At 45.2% G+C, this 20893-nt stretch overlaps 1 protein-coding gene across 1 annotated transcript in view; it reads left to right on the top strand.

Annotated features, from left to right (window-relative positions):
- Positions 1 to 1693: 1693 nt before the first annotated feature.
- The window catches only part of EHD4 (EH domain containing 4), a 78884-nt gene continuing 59684 nt past the window's right edge, over positions 1694 to 20893 (top strand). Inside the window, exons 1-2 of the mRNA XM_032343399.1 lie at positions 1694 to 2066; positions 19737 to 19913. Of these exons, the coding sequence (XP_032199290.1) occupies positions 1831 to 2066; positions 19737 to 19913 (413 nt within the window). The 5' untranslated portion in view covers positions 1694 to 1830. The remainder of the gene's footprint in view (positions 2067 to 19736; positions 19914 to 20893) is intronic.

Genomic DNA, 20893 nt, shown 5'->3' with positions numbered 1-20893 from the left:
TTTCTGGATCATATGGTAAAGAGTATGATTACATGTGTTTGTATTTTTAAAAATACACTAAAGCCTTCACTTTTTTGTTGAAATTCCTGCCAACCTTTTCCTTTACAATTTCTGTCTTTGGTTTTGATTGGAAAAGCTTTTCCCTTCCAAATTTTTTTATTTTTTATAAACATATATTTTTATCCCCAGGGGTACAGGTCTGTGAATTGCCAGGTTTACACATTTCACAGCACTCACCATAGAACATACCCTTTCCAATGTCCCTTCCAAAATTTCATAAATCTTCACATGTACCTTCTACTAGTACATCTATATGTTTCTTTTATTTTTACATTTTAACCTTTGTTTTATTTTGACATGAGGCAGACATCGAAGTTCATTTTCCTTTGGCTTTCTTTTCACTTCCCTAGTTGCATACAGCTTCCTCTAAATATTTGATCCACACAATTCCCAAGGAGTTTCCATTTTTACAAACAAGGAAACTGAGGCAGAGAAGAAGCTCATTGCACTTAAGGCCATATAGCCATTAATTTAGTCGTCAGGATTCAGACTCGGGTCTTTTGATGCTGAGTCCTGTTCTCTCTTCACCATAGCCCTGGCACTGAAAGTATAGTCCACAGACAGCACTGGAAACACCTGAGAGCTTGTTAGAAATGCAGTCTGGGCTCCCAACCCACACCCTGGAATCAGAATCTGCATTTCTAACAAGTTAGAGAAGTACTGTTGTGTAGCATATTTCCCCAAATTTAGGATATGTCAGAATCACCTGGGAGCACTTGTTGAGCTCCATGCCTCCTCAATATTTTAACTCTGGGTCTGGGGAAGATGCAGAAATCTGCATCTTAACAAGTATCCCAGGTTATTCTTAAGCAGGTGACTCCATGGATTGCACCTGAGGAAGACTCTAAAACAACTGAGAAATATTCTCAAACTGTTACCTAAAGCACCAAAAGTGATAGCTGATTATTTCTCCCAGTCTCAATTTAGACGTGTCCTTTTAACTAGAAAAAAGAGAGAGCTAGACCGTAGCAATAACTCTTTTACATATCCCTATGTGGTAATTAGGTTATAATAATGAGGATGATGATTAAACCCTCAATTTTACATTTAGTCAAATAAAGAAAAATAAGGGCAAAAGGCCTTCGATTTATCCAGAATTTAGTGGAGGCAGTGTGAAGTAGGAGGAATATCTAACCAAGTAAACTGGAGTCTCCTTCCCCTTATTCAAATCTTGTCAGTATGTCTGTGAGTCAAGGTCTCTTCAGAAATAAAATGAAGGTAAATAGCCCGCCAGCAGTAGAAAGAACCTGCCTATCAACTTCTGCACTTTTGTCCCCAGTATCGACTGGGAGGAGTAAACTTCCTGGGAGACTAAGCAGCCTCCGGAGGCTCATTTTTGCCAGCTCAGATTTGCCCGGAAGCCGACGCCACCTGGCCAGAGGTGGGGCTCCGGCGACCTAAGGGGGGCCCCTCCGCTGACCGGTCTGCGCCCGGGGGCTGGGGGACACCCTCTCCCTCGCGCAGTCCCGCGGATAGAGTTCGTCATCAATAATTCATTAAGAACCTCCTCTCCATTGGCTGACGCCACCACCCCCGCGCTGGCAGCGACCCAATGAGGAAGGAGTTGAGTGAGCCTTCTGAATAGTGAACGAGCTGCCATGACGTAACGACCAGCGATTGGCTGCGACGGCACGAGGCGGGGCCAGTTCGGGCGGCGGCGAGAGCGGCGGGGGCACCTCAGTGCGAGCCGGGGAGGGTCAGACCCGGAGCCGGGTGGGAGCGCGGGGCAGGCGCTGAGAGGGCGGGCGCGGGGTGCCGACCGGCCGCAGGATGTTCAGCTGGATGGGGCGGCAGGCGGGCGGGCGCGAGCGCGCGGGAGGCGCGGACGCGGTGCAGACGGTGACTGGCGGCCTGCGCTCGCTCTACCTGCGCAAGGTGCTGCCGCTGGAGGAGGCGTACCGCTTCCACGAGTTCCACTCGCCAGCGCTGGAGGACGCCGACTTCGAGAACAAGCCCATGATCCTGCTGGTGGGCCAGTACAGCACCGGCAAGACCACCTTCATCAGGTAACCCGCCCCGCCCGCTCGTCGCCCTCGCCGGGACCCCTGCTCCCACCACCTAGGTGGGGGCGGTCCTCCCCACGTGTGCGGGTGCTGTCACCAGCCTCCCACCGCCCTCGGACGTCCTGCAGCGCCCGCTTCCCCGGTGCGGAATCTCCCCCGCGGCTGTTTCCCCCTTCAGCATCGGCGTGAGCTCAGGTTCACCGTCCAAGCGCGTTGCCTGGGAGCCCTTCGCCTCGCCCCGGGGTGCGGCCGCCCAGGAAGGGGCTGCCTCTCCCCCACGCAGGCAGGAAGGTCCCCGGAACCCCTTCTCCGTGTACTCTGAGCCCTTTTCCCTTACTCTTGATAAAGGACTCTTCTGACTGGATTTGTTCTGTCACCCTGGCCTGGGGACCCGAGGAAGGGAGGGAAGAGAGCGAGGCTATAATAAGCATCTTCTTGATGAGCGAGTGGGGCCTAGGGCTAGAAATGAGGACGGAGGTGTGTGGTATCGGAATGGGCTATTGAGTCATAGTTGAAGAATTAAACCCCCAGCGCATAACTTCATCGAATGAATGGATGAATGAATGAATGGCAACAGGGGAGGGTACTTCTCCAACACCCCCTTCCATTAAAGTCCTTGTGTGCCGTCCCCCACCAGTGTTGGGGGAAGCGGGTGGAGAGGCCGCTTTTATTAGCTCCTGCACAGCCTCGCCTTTATCCGGCTGTAGGAAGTTAACTGTGTAGCAGCCCCAGCCGGCGCCCAGTGGAACTAAGGGGGAGTGTCATATTACTATTCGTTAGTTTCCATTTCTTAGGTGGGTCATTCCCTCCTCCCTTGACAACTGAAAATATTTGTCATGCTTGCTCTGTCTCCAAAAGCAAACAATTACTGTGCATGCGCTAAGGCTCAGATCATATGGCTTCCTCTGAAGTGATTTTTGTTGGGAAATCATTTACATTGAGACAAATTTCTTTTTGAAGAAGACTGTGACTTCTAAACCAGAAGACACTTTCAAGGCTTACTTTCTTTGCTTAGGAAATTTATCTTCCTGGGTTAAACCCTGGGTCAGTTAAAACAAAGTGACTAATCATTTAAGATTTTGGTCTACAGTTTGGGAAATTGTAACAGTCTCTTCATCACTGATGTTCAACAGGTATCCAGAAAACTGCATCTATATTTGGATATATGCTGTTTCTATTAAACAGCAGTCTCTTTTTCTCCACTCCAGTGACCTAAATAGTTCCTACAAATAGAGTAGTTGTCACTACAGGAAATGTGTTCAATCCAGACGTACAGTACAGATCCATTATGAATGAATTCAGCAAAAGCAAATACACTATATCAAAATATAGTTCTAGATAGTAGAGTGAAAGTGAAGGAAGACTGAAGGAATTTGGTGTTTATTAATAAGGTGAAAATAGTATTAAATATATCACACCAGACACTCAAACCTAAAAATGTCACAGTCACCGGTACCTTGAAAGATGAAAGACAATACCTTTCAGGTCTCGCTAATATTAACCAGTTTTTAAGTATATGGGATACTGATTTATTGAGATCAAGTGTGCAAGAGTGGAAGGTGGGCCTTCTGAAACACACAGATAAAGGATGAGAAGCTGCCATTGTCATAATTATAATAATCGCAGACATGAGCAATGGCATGCTCATGGCACCCTGGGCATTTCCTCCTGTCTGTCTCTGGCACAGGGCTTTATTGTGCCCTGTGTGATTAGGGAGCCCTGGTGCTGCTGTCCCCACCAGGATGTGAAGTGACCATCTCTCTACACACATAGCCTCACTCTTCTCTCTTTTTCATCGTTTGTGGGGAGCTCTGTGGAATGGCTAAGCATACTTGTAAGAAAGATTTTGAGGCTTGACTCCTGGGAACTTCATCCATATGGACCACTTCTCGGTAGTCACAGGAGACAGGTGCAACCTCAGGGGAAGGGAGGAGTCAGACACCTTACCAAGATGTCACTTGCTCTTTGAGACCTTCTCTGGCCTAAGTGACTTAGTCCTTAGGCAGTGGGCACAAAGTGGACCTGTGAGATTAGAAGGAAATCACGGTGTGCAAGAAGCTTGGTGAGCTTCCAGAGATCTGAGTTTAGTTTCAGAGTGGAGGTAGGAGCAGGAGATTTAAGTCCCAAGAGGAAGGCCCCAAACAAAAGGGCAGCTACCCTCTAGAGCCTGCCCTGGGAAGCAGTGGGGTAGGCCCAGGGTGCTGACCCTCCTGGATCTTGCCTGCATCCATGGCTGTCTTTTCTCTGAAGCTTATCAGTGCCTGGATTGTTTGTTTCTAGCCATTGAGCACTAGACGCTCATACTTGGCTTTGGGGTGCACCTATTTACATAGTCAAAGATTCCCATCCACCTGACTTCCTGTATATCCCAAGAGGTCACTGGTAACACAGAGCCCGCAATGACAGGAAAGAAACTTCTCTCATTCTAAAGCCAGTCAGCAAGGCCTTTGGTGTGCATCGCATACCTTTAATAAAACCATTCTTCCCTCCTTTGTCCCTTGACTGGGAAGAAGGAAGAGCCCCACTAAAACATGGTGAGTCAAAAGTTCGTCAGGGATGAGGAAATTAAATGTGTGCCTTGCTCTAATTAAAAGGTCTTCTAGATGGGGTGGATGAAAAATCTGAGTGTCAAAAACTATACTTATTTTTTAGAAGTGTATGGAAGTATATGGAAGGAGAGTCTTGGTGGACCCTCCTCACATGGGTCACAAAACTGGCCCAGAACGTGACTTCCGATGTGATGGAGGTATTTGTCAAAGTTTTCCTGGGATAGAAGCAGAACAGCTAATGTGCCTACTGTCTGACAGTTTCATTTCTCAAAAGTCAGTTTTATTTCTCAGAAGGCAGAGGATGCTATGAGAGAAACCAGAGGTGCTCTACCTCTAACCAGTAAGTAAGACTTGGCCAAAAAAGGAGAAGAGATGGGTATGGGGAAAAGTGGTCATGTTGTCTTAGACTATGTAACAGCCAAGAAAGGGTGGATATTGGGCCCAGCCAGGCTTGTATCCAAAACCTGAGGAAAACAGATTTCAGAGCTTCCCCCAGAAAATCCCTGGGCCCAGGTGCTGTGAAGGAAGACATTTCCTCTGAGAGGAGGTCAGGCTCGCCGAAAATCAATTCAAACCACACAGTTGGCATTTTTTTTTTTTTAAGACTTTATTTATTTATTTATTTGACAGACAGAGATCACAAGTATGCAGAGAGGCAGGCAGAGAGAGAGGAGGAAGCAGGCTCCCTGCTGAGCAGAGAGCCTGATGCGGGGCTCCATCCCACGACCCTGAGATCATGACCTGAGCCGAAGGCAGAGGCCTTAACCCACTGAGCCACCCAGGCACCCTGGCATATTTTGGTTTTTAAAAACTCTGCTTTCTCTCTTGCTCCTACACCCTGTCCCCTTCTCTGAGAAAAATTTATTCTAATGAGGACAAAAGAGGAAGGTCACTCAAGAAACCGTATAGGCTTTAAAAGGGTAGAGCCCAAAGCAATTAGACAAGAAAAAGAAATGAAATGCAGATTAGAGAGGAGTAAAACCATCTCTATTCACAAAGGGCATGATCATATATAGAAATCTAAAGGATTTAGGAAAATCCTAAAAACCTTTTAAAATAAACAAGTTCAGCAATATGTTAGGATACAAGATCACTATACAAACTCAGTTTTATTTCTATGCACTAACAATGAACAATCTGAAATTAAGAAAATAATTCCATTTATAATATCTGAAAGAATAAAATATTTAGAAATAAATTTAACAAAAGTAGTATAAAACTTATGCTCTGAAAACTACAAAACTTTGCTTCAAGAAATTTAAGAAAACCTAAAAACAGAACAGGAAAGACGTCCCATGTGCATGGATTGGAAGACTTAATGTTTTTGGAAGGTCAGTACTGCTCAAAGTGATCTATGATTCCATGCAGTCCCTTCCAAAATCCCAACTGCCTTTTTTACAGAAATTGACAAGCTGCTCCTGAGATTCACTCTGAAACGTGAGGGTTCCAGATTAGCCAAGACAATCTTGAAAGACAACGAAATTGGAGTTCTCATACTTTCTCATTTCAAAGCTTGCTACAAAGCTACAGTAAACAAGATAGTGGGATAATAGCATAAGAATGGAGATAGAGACTGACAAACAGAACTGAGAGCCCAGACATAAACCCGTTTGTCTGGTGAATTTGTTTTCCCAAGGGTTCCAAGATAATTCAATGGGGGAAAGAGAACATTCTTTTCAACAAATGATGGTGGACAACTAAATAGCCCCATTGCCAAAGGAATAGAGGGGTGCCTGGGTGGCTTAGTTGGTTAAACAGCTGCCTTCGACTCAGGTCATGATACCAAGGTCCTAGGATCAAGTCCCACATCAGGCTCCTTGCTTAGCAGGGAGCCTGCTTCTCCCTCTCCCTCTTCCCCAGTTTATGTGCGCTCTCTCTCTCTCCCTCTCTCTCTGTCAAATAAATAAATAAAATCTTTTAAAAAAAGGAATAGAGAGTGACTGCTAATGGCTACAGGGTTTCTTTTTGGGGTGATGACAAAGTTCTGAAATTAGAGAGTAGTGTTAGTTGCACAACTTTGTGAAGTTACGAAAAACTAGAGAAGTGTATCTTACCCTTTAAAAGGGTAGGTTTTATGGTATATTAATTTTATCTCAGTTAAAAATATAAAACAGTTCGGTCTTCCAACAGTTCAGCATCCTGTGATTTCTTTAATTTCCATAATTGTACATCAAGTAATTTCTACATCTCTATCCAATAATTTAAAATAAAAATGGTTGCCAGAAAGAAAGCAAAGCAAAAATTGTGGAAATAAACCAAAAGAACACATGGACACAAGGAACTAAGGAATATATGTGAGGGGGAAAGAGAGTACAGAGATACCTGGGTGACGCAGTCAGTTAAGCATCTCACTCCTGCTTTCAGCTCAGGCGTTGATCTCAGGTCATGAGATCAAGCTCGGCCGCCTGGGCACTGAGCATGGAGTTTGTTTAAGACTCTCTCTTCCTCTGTCCCTCCCCTCTGTGCGACTTCTCTTTCCCTCCCTCAAATAAATAAATAAATCCTAAAAAAGGAAAGAGAGAAAGAAAGAAAGAAAGAAAGAAAGAAAGAAAGAAAGAAAGAAAGAAAGAAAGAAAGAAAGAAAAGGAAAACAAGTAGCTCTCACACAGTCCCTGTATTTTCCCCCATTATTCTTGTCAGTGTAGAAACGTTTGTTTTTTAAGTTAGTAAAGTCAAAGTCTAATATTTTCCTATAAAATGCTTGATAAAGTAATTGTGTTTTAAAACTTTAAATATCAGTTAAATATAGTGTTAATAGGGGGAAAATTTCAAGTTCCATGTGCAAGTGTGGAAACAAGGTTTATGGACAGTATGAAGTGTTAAGAAGCTTTTTGGACAAGGAAAGGCGCTTTCCGGTATGATTAGAATAAGAAAAAGAATCAGGAAGTGATAGGTCCACTGCTTGGGACTCTTGCTGTAACCTTCAAAGAAAGCAGAACTACTCAGCTAGTATTGTATTGTCTCCTTTTCTCTCAAAAGCAAATGATCCGGAGATGGGAAGGGGCCAGGTGGGAAAGGGGATCCGAGCCCGGAGGGTGAGGAGCACCCCAGGGGCGGTACAGGCATGGCCCTGTAAATACTGGGGGGTCAGGAGGTAGATGGCAGGACCAGTTAGGAAGGACTTGTAGTTGGGCTCAAAGGGCTGTGTCTGGTAATTTTTAAGAAGTTAGGAAGAATAGGAGGAGTATCCCAAAACTTGAAGCAGACACATGTCCCAGTTTTCAGAAGAAGGGGGAAATAGATGCTGTTGAAGAACAAAGCTCAATTTCATTCCTTTGATAAGCTCTAGAGTCTGTTATTAAAGTGAAGAGAAGTGAAGGCTCTCACTAGGAGGCAGCCTGGTTTACCCATTAAAGAAAATCCCGTTAAGGAAACACTGGCCCTTTTGGGTGGTTCTCACTATCAGCCAGGCCCTGGAGCCCCTGAAAATTATAGTCTGCTCTGCCAAATATCTAGCCATTCGTAGATCTTTCCAAAATGCTGAAATATTTAATTTCTACAGAAGAATGGACTATCTATAATACACAAGATCATACCTATATACCCAGTGTCCATTTATTCAAATAATATTGATTTCCAGGAAGGGTCTGGCTATCCCAGAACTTAGAGTTTCATGGGGAGTGTGGATAAGAATCCACAGGCCACGAGGGTCTGGGTGACCCGAGCTGTGACGCTAGCAGCACAGGGTAGGATGGGGACATAGGAAAGGCCCTTCATTCAGCTTGGAGGTTGGAAAAGGCCTCCCTAATGACACAACCTAAAAGCTGAGCCCTGAGGAATGAGCCAGAATTAGCTGCCCAAACCAGACCAGGAAATGAGGGCAAGAAGTGTCAATGATGAGGCCCAGGTTTCTTGGATAACTGGGTGGGTGGTGGAGCTATCCACCAAAATGGGGACACACAGAGAGGAAGAGGGGAGGCATAATTACGAGTTTAGATTTAAACCCATGTTTAAGTAGACACCCTGGTGTAGGGTCCACAAGGGGGTGGACATACAGGTCTGGAGTGAAAGGAAGACGAGCTTGTAGAACCACAGGGAAAAGTCACCGGAGAGGTGGGTGGCCATTCAGAGCCATCGTAGGGCTGTTTTGGTTGTGAGTAACAGAAACTCAGGAAAAGAAGGCTTAAGGAAAAACGTACTGTTTTCTCATGAAATTGATCAGACCTGGGTGTGCTGGCTTCAGGCCTGGCCTAGGACCCCAAGTGGCACCATCTGGTCTCTGTCTCTCAGCCCTGCTGCCTTCCTCATGTTGGCTTCCCTCTCAGGCAGTTGCCCCTCATGGGGTGGGCAGGTGGCCATCTCCGATTCCAAACTCACCTGACAGCTCAGCAGCCCCAGTGGGGGAAAAAAAGAGAAGCTTTTCCCAACAGTTTCTGCAGAGGTCTTAGGTTTGAGTCTCATTGGTTAGACCTTGGCTGTATACACATCCTGAACCAATTCCTTGAGCCAGGAGAATGAAATACCCATGTCTGTTGTGGGATGGTCGGGCCCCAAGCCATGTAGACTAAGACTGGGGCAATGTGGCACCTCAAAAGGCAAAATACTTGCTGCGTGTGTGAGCCATCGGGCAGCCCCCACAAAAGCCAGGGAAAGAGAGGGCATGGTCAGCAGGGCCAGATACTTCTGAGAAAAGGGTTGAAATGGATCCAGTAGATTAGCCATCAGGAGTCAGGGTGACCTTGGGAAGAACCATGACAGTAAGTGGCGGAGATGGAAGCCAGGTGGCAGTGGGCTGAGGAGTGAGTGGGAGGTGAAGCGTCAGATACAGAAAACTCTCAGTGACTGGGTACTGCAGTGGAGGAGATATTCCCCGGGTGACCGGCATTCCAGCAAAAGCCATTGTAAGTTGATGGAAGGGGCCCATGGAAAGTGAGCAGCTGGTATCTCAGAAACCTAAGAAGAGAGAGGCCTAGGGGCAAGGGAGGGGGGGCTGGAGGGCAGGGGTTGTGGTGGGGGTCACAGCAGTCACGGAGGGAGAACTTGCAGGTTGGCCTCCTCTCCACGTACCACACCACCTGCCTGACAAACGGCAGCAGTTCCCCCAGACGAGGAGAGATGCGAGGAGAAATGTGTTCGGGTTTGTTTGTTTTTAGTTATAAAATTCTCTTCTTTAACTTGCATCTAGAAGCTTGCTTCTAAAAGGCATTCAGGATACTTTTCAAGACCTTGGAAAATTATGAACCAGAAAACCATGGTCCCTGGATCTGGCTATGGGTCAGAATCACTGGAAGCCTGAGAACAAATTCCAGGGGCCTCCATCCCAGACCTCCTGAACTGGAATCTCTGTGGGAGAGGCTCTGAAATCTGGTTTGGGTTTGGTTTTTAAAAACCACCTCCCACGGTAATTCTTAGGTAGCCTCCTCCAGGAAATATTCGGAAACCGTAGATAGACAAAGGTTCAGCTAATGGAATCATGATGCTTGAACTTTTTAACTCCTGAGGCGGGTCGGCCTCAACCCAGAAGAGGGAGGCTCCCTTTGGTGGCCTTTCCATGGCATGTGGTCCAGGCTCCAGCTGCTCACATTCTTAACGAATGACCTAGATGAAGACATTGAAGTCATGCTTACAAAACTGGGAATTATGCAAAAAAATGCAATTTAATAAACAGTCTTTTTCACCTAATATGATATGATGAACTCTTTCTTGTGTTATGAAGTAATCCTCGGAAATAGCTCTCCTGACTGCATCCTAGTCTATCCTACAGCTTGGAACATTGTTTCTAATTTTATGCTGTTATCTGTAATATAGCAGTGGACATTCTTAGCTGTGAATCTTTGTCTCATTTTTTTTTGCTTTCTAAGAATATCTGCCCAAGTATCAATTACGGCATCAAAAGGTATAAATATTTGTCGAGTTTATGTATATTGCTGATTTTATATATACATATAGTACATACATGTTTATATTATATTTTATATAAAATAAAACATTATTTTATCCTGAATATGTATATGTACATATAACTTTTCAGAAAAGTCATCCCAAATTAGATTCCCACCACAGAATCTAATATGAGGATCATTATTTCACGAAACTGTCAGTGAAACTATATATTATTATTTAAAAACAAGTAAGTGTGATGGGAAAAAAATTCTTTTTTTTTTTTTAATTTATTTATATATTTTGAGAGAGAGCACAAACAGGGGGAGCAGCAGAGGCAGAGAGAAGCAGACTCCCTGATGAGCAGAGAGCCTGTTGCAGGACTTGATCCCAGGACCCTGGGATCATGACCCAAGCTGAAGGCAGACACTTGACTGACTGAGCCACCCAGGCGCCCCTTGCTTTTTTATTTAGCACTATTGAATAATCCTACCTTTTCCCATTGGTACATGAGGCTTCCTCACATGCTAATTTATTAAATATTGGGATCTTTTGGAACTTTCTCTCCTGTCTTATTGCTCTGTTGGTAGATTCTTATGCCCACACCACACTGTCTTAAGGACTGTCACTTTAAAACATTCTTTAAACAGTGACACACAGTAACGCTTTTGATCTCACTTCTCTTTATTTTGCAAATACTGTCAATCATCATTTCCTGTTATTCTTTCAGAGGAACTTTAAAATTGCTTCATAGATCCTCCCCAGAAAATACCTTTGGGATCCATTTGTATTGGAACTGCCTTGTATCTTGGTATTTGCTCTTCCCAAGCAGGAACACAGCATGGCTTTGACTCAGACCTTTTATGGATCTCAGAAAGGTGTTTGATGTACTTAGCTAGGTTCTATATACTCTATGTTGTTCTTAGGTATTTTATATTCCTTGGCTCTTATGAGTCAGATATTTTTCCTTTATATTTTCTGGATGGGTATTGCGAGTATGTGAGATAACTACTGATTTTTATGCATTTTTGTTTTGTATCCGTTCGTTTGATTCAGGTTACTCTCACAGCTCTTAAGTAGGTTCTCTTGGATTTTCTAGGTAGACAGCTGTATCAATTACATTCATGATTACTTTATTTCTTCTTCTATTTCCTATTTGATTGTATTGGGAAGCAAGCATCCACACCAAGCTTCTAACTGTGATGACAATTCTTTTGTTATTTCACCTGAGGATTTGCTGTTAGCTGCTCGTTGAATATTTTACAAATCAATCACATTAAGAAGTATCTTTCTATTATGAATTTTAAAAGAATTTCATTTGAAAACACTAGCACAGATGTTGAGCTTCACTAAATGCCTTTTTACTTTTCCATTTAACCAGTGTTCTGTGGATGGTAATTCTGGGAGATTGTTAAGTAGGTATTCAAAAAGGGTCCTAGAGTTCAGGAACTTTGGGAAATGCTGTGTTCTGTAGCCTTCTCCTGAAGCTTTCCAAAGCTCCCAGCTCAAGCTCACTTCTGTTATCTGGTTCATAAACTACACGTCCTCATGTAGAAGACACTTATTAGATCTTCAATGCATGAGGAAACGAATGACTGGAGAAATTAACAGGGCTGTAAACAACAGGGAAACCTGTTGCCTTGGATTCCAGTGAACTTCCTCTCCCTTTCCTCTCCTTTCTTTCTTTCTTTCTTTCTTTCTTCCAGCCTCCTTCCAGAATAGCATGGAAGGCAGAGTGGGGGGGGCTCATGGTACTGGCCAGTTAGACAGCCGTGTGCCTTAAGCACATCTCGGCCCTGCATGGTTGAAATGCCATTCATAACTGGGAAAATTGAGCTGTGGAAAGGCTTTATGCAGCAAATTCCAGTTTCTTGATCCCACAGGCTAATGTGGATTCCTTCGCAGACACAGCAGTTTGAAAGATGATGTCACCTGAACAAGGAGCTCTGGCTGTAATAGGTCCATGATTCAACCAAAGGAGAAACAAAAATGAAAATAAAAGTCAAGTTTCATCCTTAAGGAAGACCTAGAGTCTTAAAATGGAAGTGAAGCTTGGCCTGACTTAATTTTTCAGCAATTTAAAGAGGATTAAAATTTTAAAGAAAGCGAGATATTTCTGATATTTATCTCGGCATTCTTTATGAGCCAGAAATGGGAAGCTATTTCAATGCCCAAGAGTAAGGAAGTGGCAAATTGAGTTGTTAGACATTTGTCTTAGAATAGTCTGCAGCCACTAAAAATTGTTTTTGAAGAATTTCTGATGGCATGAGGAAAAATTAATGAAGCAGAAAATTGAGAGGCAAAGTTATTTAAACATTCTGATCCCAATTTTAGAAAGAAAAAATATATATTCACAAGAACAGTGATATATTGAGAGAAAGACCACATTATTTAATTTTTATTATAGTATATTGTTATAAGTGTTCTATTTTATTCGTTATTTTTGTTAAGCTCTTACTGCACCTAATTTATAAATTAAATCCATATCATGGGTGGATAAATTAAATCCATATCATGTAGGAAAAATCAAAATCATTGTGTGTATAGCATTCAGGCATCCACTGAGGGGCTTGGGACATATCCTCCATGAATAAGGGACGACTACTGTATTGCTAAAATGATTAACGCCTTTTCCATTATTCCAAGCACAATTTGGAACCTAGATGGAATGAATGAATGAATAACCAGGGGAGAAAACATTTGCAGCTGGAATTTTGGAAGTCTGTCATTGAATACCGTACCTTGTTTTTAGTCATTCTTAAGCCTATCTCTGAGAAGATGGTGTTTGAGTATTTTGAGGGACTTTTCATCATCCTGAAGATTTCTTTTTCCTCTTAACACAAAACATTTTTTTGCTATGGCGTTTTTTTTTTTTTTTTTCCCCTAACCCAAGCTATGGAAGAAGAAAAGACACTGTCCACTTATAGCTTTGCATGAAATCAGCTCCCCGAACCAAGGCTGGGCCAGTGTCCCCAGAAGCCATTTGGACGAGGCCACACCATGGCCTTCAGCGGAGAGGGCCATCCTCCTCACCAACCCCCTGCCCAGCTGCTTGGAATCCCAGATGTCTGTTTTTTTTTTGTTTTTTTTTTTTTTTTTTTTTACATTGAGGGCTTGGAGGAATCACCCCTGGAAGTGGCAGCCTTTTCTGAGAACACAGGAAAAGGAGAGCAAGGCGGAGCCAGGGACCAAAGCCCTGTCTAACACAGGGTGCCAGTTCAGTGGGCTCGTTGGCTGTGACCCGCAGAGATGCTCATCTGTAGTCTTCCCAGGGCCTCTTGTTCCTTTGAATTCTTGTTATTGCAGATAACACTACAAAGTCCCTGGAACTTGAGCTCTGGGAAAGCCTCTGATACATCAACGTTTAACACAGCTGATCAGCCTCGTGCCTGCAGGTGACCTGTTCTTGTATGTCATACCTTGAAATCCCCTCAGACTCTCCAAGGTGGCTGGTTTTGAACCTCGTCCCTTTCTTTGCACTTTGTTCACTCCAACATGCTGTTGTCCTTAGCTCCCTCACTGCCTCAGACATGTGCCTGCCCACCTGGCGGTGTGACCTCAGTGTGCCGAGTTTCCCCATCCCCCAGTGTAAAATTCTTCTGGGCAGTCAGCTTAGACTGTCATATATTAACTCATGTATTCGACATGTCCTACTTAGGATGCCAGCAGCTGGGGGCTGTGTGGGACCCCAACGCTATGGGGCTCAGCATGGTGTAAAAGCAAACGCCTTGGGCCAAGAACGAGGAGCCCCAAGCTCTAAGTCTTGCATGGCCACTAACGAGTCTGACCAGCAAGTCACTGCTGGCTCCAATCCTCAGTCTCTTCACCTATCAAGACGAGGCATTGAGCCTAAGAGAGTTTGGGACTGGAGAGTTCTGAGCGTGTGGATTGCACCCTGCAGGAAGGACGACCTACCAGGAAAGAGGAGATCAGGCCCTCAAACAGCACCCATGCCAGGTGTTCCCGAGGAGTTCCACAAGAGAAGGGGAGGGAGGGAGTGGCCAGAAAAAAAGGTCGTGGAGGGCTCAAGGAGGGAGGACAGCCCAAAGGAGGTGATGCTTTGCCAAGTGACTCAAAGAGCAAGTAGGATGGATGGTAGAAATCATAAGACTCGATTCCTAGCCAGACAGAGGGAATGAAGTAAGGGGAGTTGGGGCAGGAATTTCAGACCTGGAAGAGATGGAATCAAGGAGGGAATAAAGCCTACCGTAGGTGAGGAGCAAGAACCCAGAGTGCAAGGCAGAGAGGATGGCTCATGGGGAAGGGAAGTCACCTGGGGAGGATTGGGTTGTTGGTGAAGGCTGTCTGATGGAAGTGGTATGTAGAAAAACAATCTCATCTTGCAGGACAGATGGGGGAGAGGGAGGCTGGGAGGCAGCTGGGCAGGACAGAGTGACCAGAGCCTACATGAGGTGCAGAAAAGTGAGGGAGGGAGGCCAAAGCCAGATGGCCACCTGGAGGAGGGCATGGAGAAAGCCGGTCAGCTGCTGGACACTGGTTCACCCTTGCCATGTTCCAGATGCTGTGTTAGATGCTAGGGTACGATAGTGAGCCAGACAGAGGGCCTCCCTCTCAGGGTGCTCCTGATAACCTGGGACAGTGACGTGCCCACAGAAACATGGCAGAATGTCAGCTCCTGATAAGTGCTCTGATTAGGCTATGAGGAGGAGGGATGGGGAACCAGACCTGAAAGGCTCCTGTGTCAGGAGGCTCCCCAAGGAAGTGCCATATGACATGCAGAGATCTGGGGGAGGGCCTTCCAAGCAATCCTGAGGTGGGAATGGCCTTGGCATATTGACAAGGTGGTGCAAAGGCCAGTGTGATCAGACACTCAGACGCTCATTATTTCAACAAGTATTTCTTGAGCACCCCAGCCATGTGCCAGAGATCATTGTACACATGTGGGAAGTATTAGTGAACAGAAGAGACTAAAAGCCCTGCTTTCCTTTAGCATATACTCTACCAGGTGGAGGCAGGGAATAAGTCATAAATATAATAAGTGAATTTTATATTGCAGTAGAGCCATGGGAAAGAAAACACAATTTTCTTTCTGGTTTTGTTTTTTTGGTTTTTTTTGTTTGTTTGTTTTGTTTTGTTTTGTTTTGCTGTTATAGGTAATGCTGCAATGGACATTATCACATAAAAATCTTTCTCATGTGTCTAGGGTTTTTGCTAAAATAGATTTCAAAAGGAAGAACTAACCCCATTTTAAAGGGTTTTAACATAAAGTACCAAATTGCTTGTCAGTGAGGTTATAGCAACTGATTATTCCACTGATATACATAAGGGTGTTGATTTTACTACCCCCTTGCCACAGTTAGATACTATAAGCTCTTTAAAGCATTAATACATTGTGTCTTTGATTGGCATTGCTTTGATAATGAAATTGAACACTGAATTTTGACTTCTTATTATCTGTGGGAGAAAGTATCACTAACCAGAGTAACAAGGTAAAGAAGCTATACAGAGCCCTTCCTAGTTCTACTTCTCTTCTGCGTCTGGGGCCCACAGATGGAATGGTTTCTCAAAGTCACCTTTTGGGGGCACCTTTCACTTCAAACTGATTCACATTAGCAGCATACTTTAGCAAATATTTGCCAAATATAAACTGAAATATATTTAAGTATACTTTAAAAATAGTTTATTAAAGTTCCATCTGGTAGGGTTGCTGCTTGGGAAGTTCTAGCTTCTCTTAGATTATAAACTTGAAAATAAGAAACACCTGCTATTCTTTAAACGATTTCCTATTCCAGGTTTTTCCTTGAAACCCCTATTACTCCAAAATTAGTAGGGTTTGTTGTGCTTTTATATAAAACTATATATTTCTATGAGCATCCAAAGCTATTCAGACTCTCCTTGGCCATGATGGCCTGCCTTACACACTTTTACATGTAAGTTACTTCCCTGCTGAGGATTCACTGCTGAACCCCGGCATCCACACACCCCTCCACCCCTTCCTGAGCCCCATCCTCACCTCCCGAGGCCTGGAGCTGAAGGACCCACTTCCCCAGGCCTGGGGAAGTGCTGAGAAGCAACAAGACTGCAGAGAGCCACTCAAGGTGGGACCCAACAGTGGGCTTTCCCCCAAAAGGCAGAGCTACAGTTCTTGTCTGGTTTGTCCATTTTGTTGGTGCATGTGTGAACATCGTAGGCTGTCTTCCAAGCCAGCCATTGCTGTTAACATTGATTCCATGGGAGAGTGCCTGTCAAGTTTACGCCAACACTTGGACCTGAGGCTTTTGTGAGAACTGTGTGTGCTCCAGAGAGCCTGGCGACATTGACTGCTGTTCTTCCAAGCCCAGCACCCCACCTCGGTGGTCCTCCTTCCTCTGTCCCACAGATCTCCAGGCATAGCGTCATCCAGGCCATGGGATGTGGAAATCAAAGTGGACTTGGGAGGGGTGTGATCTGGACTTGAATTCTAGCTTTGCTGATGACTGACTTCAGACTTGAGATCCCAGAGTAGCTGTAAAACTGAAACTCCACATATGAAATCCACATACTCTGCTTACACACTGCAAGTGCTGGAGTCTCCCCAGAGCGTGAGATGCTGCTGCTGGTTTCACCAGTATTGCTAAGACCTGTGTGGAATTTCATAAGAAGTTGTGAAGGGGAACATTTCTGCTCCTGAGGGTATTAAGTAGTGTGCTCGGTACCTACAAAAGTTTTGAAATTTTTAAAAAATTTAATTTGAACATGCTTTGAAAAGTAGCTCCTTCTCTCCCCAGCTTTTCTCTAGGGAGAACAGAGGGAGCTGGCCACTTGCTGTTAGGGCAGCCCCAGGACCTTGCAGGAAGAGAGTAGGGGAGAGCTCTGCTCCCTGACTTTTGAGGAGAAGCAGGATTGCGGTGCTATGGCCAGCACACTGCATGAGGGTGCACCAAACCCCCCTTGTGCTCCTCATCACCCAACAAACCACCACCTCAAGCCCAGGTTTAAAACATTGTCTGGAGGGGTGCCCGGATGGCTCAGTGGGTTAAGCCTCTGCCTTCTGCTCAGGTCCTGATCCCAGGGTCCTGGGATCGAGCCCCACATCAGGCTCCTTGCTCAGGAGGGAGCCTGCTTCCCCCTCTGCACCTTCCGTCTTGTTCATGCTCTCTCTCACTCTCTCTCCTAAATAAGTAAAATCTTTAAAAAACAAAGACAAACAAAGAAAAACGTTGTCTGGAGACAGCCCAAGGCCTGGAGTCCAGCTGCCAGCATTCCATTTCCACTGAAACACACTTACTGTGTGACCTTAGATAAATTGTGTAGCTTTTCTGATGCCCCAGTTTCCCCACCTGTAAAATGGGAGTAATATTAGTGCCCACTTAAGAGTGTTAACAGGGTTTGCACGAACAATTTTGCATGTGGAGGGCTTTGTACTCCAGGTAAATAACAAGCACTTGGTAAATGCTGGGTGCTATTGTCTAATCATTTTTTCACATTTCCTCAAAATTTAGGGGACATATGTAAATGTTAACTATTCTGGTGCTTCTCAACTTCACAGTAATATAGAAAATTTGGATGATGTAAAAACTAGCAATGAGACCAATTAAATGTTCAGAATTTAGCCTACTGAGATGGCTAAACAATGTCAGTTTTCTTTATATAGAAAACATAGGTTTTTCAGGGTTGGCCTGATTTCTTATTCTTAGAAAGATGGCAAAATTGTGTTGGGCAGTTGAGTGCAATCTCTCTGTCCCAGGAAATAAAATCACAAGTTTGGGCCTAACTCTGATCAGTTGGAATATTTTAGAAATAAACAAATCGCTGTTAGCTTCAAGAATGGAGAGTCAGCTGGGGAAAACTGTGCACTTTCATGCCCTTGAGCTTCTCCCAGGGTCAAGGGTCATACCCTGGCAGGCTTGAGACATGGCTCCACTCGAATCACCTCCAGTAGGGATTCCTTTCTACTGTTCCCAAGCCCTAGAACTTGATCTGAGTCACTGTCAAGTGTTCTCTGAAGGTGTTGCCTTTCCACTTGTCACTTGGTAATGAAGGAAATGTATTTCAAAGTACTCTTTCTTCATGTTCTCCTCGCTGCAAAGGAAGGAGGGAGGAGTCTTTGCTCTGCCCCTGCCCCATTCCATACACACAAATACAGGGAAGTGTGTTTCTTCTTCATGGAAAGGAAATCTTGCTGGGGAGGGAGGGGCTCTGAGGGCCTTCAGCTGAATGAAGTGCTAGCAGAGGAAGGGTGATGGGGAGCACAGATGACAGGGCTCCACCATTTTCCACAGGAAGCAGATTTTCCCCACTGTGCTACCTCTGGTCACCTTGCCCCGCTCTAGCCACATCACTAAGCCAGTCCTTGGCCTGGATCCGGTCAACTGGTCTCCTCGGCCCCCAGAATAGGAACCCTCGGTGACATTTGCTGGGCCCACCTGCCCAGTTGGGTGGGTCAAACATCATATGGCACTGGGCAGGGCAGCATGTGTGGGGTAAAATCCAGCTAGCTTGCTAAGCTGTGGACCCTGGTGCAGGGCTGTGTCTGCCTGGAGGCAGGGGCATTATTGTGCAGTTTGCACATAGGGCCGGTCATGGCCCTGGTGGTGTCTAATCTTAACCTCTTGCCTTGCCTCCAGCCCCAGCCCCTTCTTCAACCCCCATCCGCCATAGCAGCCTCTGTTGCTGCTGAATTCTTTTGAGATGCGCTTCCATGACCATGACCTCAAGGAACCCAAGGGAGCTATAAAGTGCACAAGGGAGGATGACCCGGTCTCACTGATCACTAGTGACAAGGAGAGATGGTTCATTATTTCATTCACTACATGGAATGCCCTCTGGGCAAGCATGGGGCTGGGTGCTGGGGCTTTGCATCTGGCCGTAGGCATGGGCCTGTCAGCAAGGGCCCACAAAAGAAAAATGCAGTGCCCCTGGTAAGCACCATCACGGCTGCAGGCATGGGGTGCCCAGGCCCCACAGAGAACGTATGCCCAACACAATGGAGGAACAGGGACACTTCCCAAAAGGAGGTGGGCCTGGGCAGGTTCTAGCAGGATGCCCAGGAGCTGGCTGGGTACACTTCCCTGGGCTGGTGTCTGTTGTGCCAATGGAACCAGGAGCAGGAATTGTGCTGAGCAAAGGTACATTTTCAGAAGACTTAGGAAGTCTGCAAGATGCCTGATCTGTTACTAGGGTTCAGTGGGGAGGGGGGTGGGACTTAGGTCTTTAGATTGTAAGCTTTGAAAATTTATCATTAGCCAAAGAGTAAAATGTTAATCATTCTTTCCCTGGTGGTTCGATTTCTAGGCCTAGGAAGCTTTCTGGCTTCTTGCTTTGTGATAACTTGCTAAGTTTCTTTTCTGTTTCCCTCCTCCAGATACTTACTGGAGCAAGATTTCCCAGGCATGAGGATTGGACCAGAGCCCACTACGGATTCCTTCATTGCTGTGATGTATGGGGAGACTGAGGGCAGCACCCCAGGGAACGCTTTAGTTGTGGACCCCAAAAAGCCATTTCGAAAGCTCAGTCGCTTCGGAAATGCATTCCTCAATCGGTAAGGACCAGCGACCCACCGTCTTTAGTCAGGTTGTTTAAACCTTGTCTTTGGATTCTTGCCAGTTATGTATAAAGCTTCAAAAACGGAATGGTGCATGTCTATTCTAGAAGAGAGAAGCTATAAAGAATATGCTTATTGTTATTTAAATATTTGAAAAGATAGAGAATGATCATTTATTACCTATTCTTGGTGGCCTCCAAGGGCAGAGCTAAAGCCCCAGGACAGGGTGTTCTAAGTCCACACAGTACAAGGAATAAATTTCTAATAATTTCAGCTGCACAGAAGTGGATCAAGTTGTCTTGTAAGGTGGCGAGCTACCCGTCACTGACAGTGTTAAGTGGTGGCTGGATGGCCACTGCTCAGGCATGATGTGCTAGGGATTCCTGCACTGAGAACTTAGCCCAGAGGACCTCTGGGGTTCATCTGATCCCCAGACCCAGCCTATTGATTGTTCCATGACAGGTCACCTCACCTGCCTGCTACCCGTTATGCTTCTCACTCCCATGCGCTGAGCTGCTTCCTTATTCATTAAGGCCGGGCTGAGGAAATAGAGACAAAACAACACAAAAAGTTAAATTTGTGACTTGGTCATCGTATGACGGAAGTGATGTTGTGGGATAGCTGAGGTTCTGTTTTAGTTGGAGCTGTGTTTCATTTATACTTACCCCGGAACCTCCCTCCAGCACTCCCAGTGAAACACTGGTGGGAACCCCGGGCACCTGCCCTCTCGGACTAGCCTCCCATTCCCTCCCTCCCCTCCTCTTTGTCACTCCTAGCTTTTTTTTTTTAAACCCTTTTTCTCTCTTCTCTCCTGCCCTATCCCTGGCCCCTCCATTCCCCTCATTTTTTTTTTTTTAAAGATTTTATTTATTTATTTGACAGAGAGAGATCACAAGTAGGCAGAGAGGCAGGCAGAGAGAGAGGAGGAAGCAGGCTCCCTGCTGAGCAGAGAGCCCGATGTGGGACTCGATCCCAGG

The sequence above is a fragment of the Mustela erminea genome, chromosome 5, assembly GCF_009829155.1.
Source record: "Mustela erminea isolate mMusErm1 chromosome 5, mMusErm1.Pri, whole genome shotgun sequence".
Classification (NCBI taxonomy): domain Eukaryota; kingdom Metazoa; phylum Chordata; class Mammalia; order Carnivora; family Mustelidae; genus Mustela; species Mustela erminea.
Note: the sequence above shows the minus strand (reverse complement) of the source record. Positions and strands in the feature narration are given on the sequence as shown.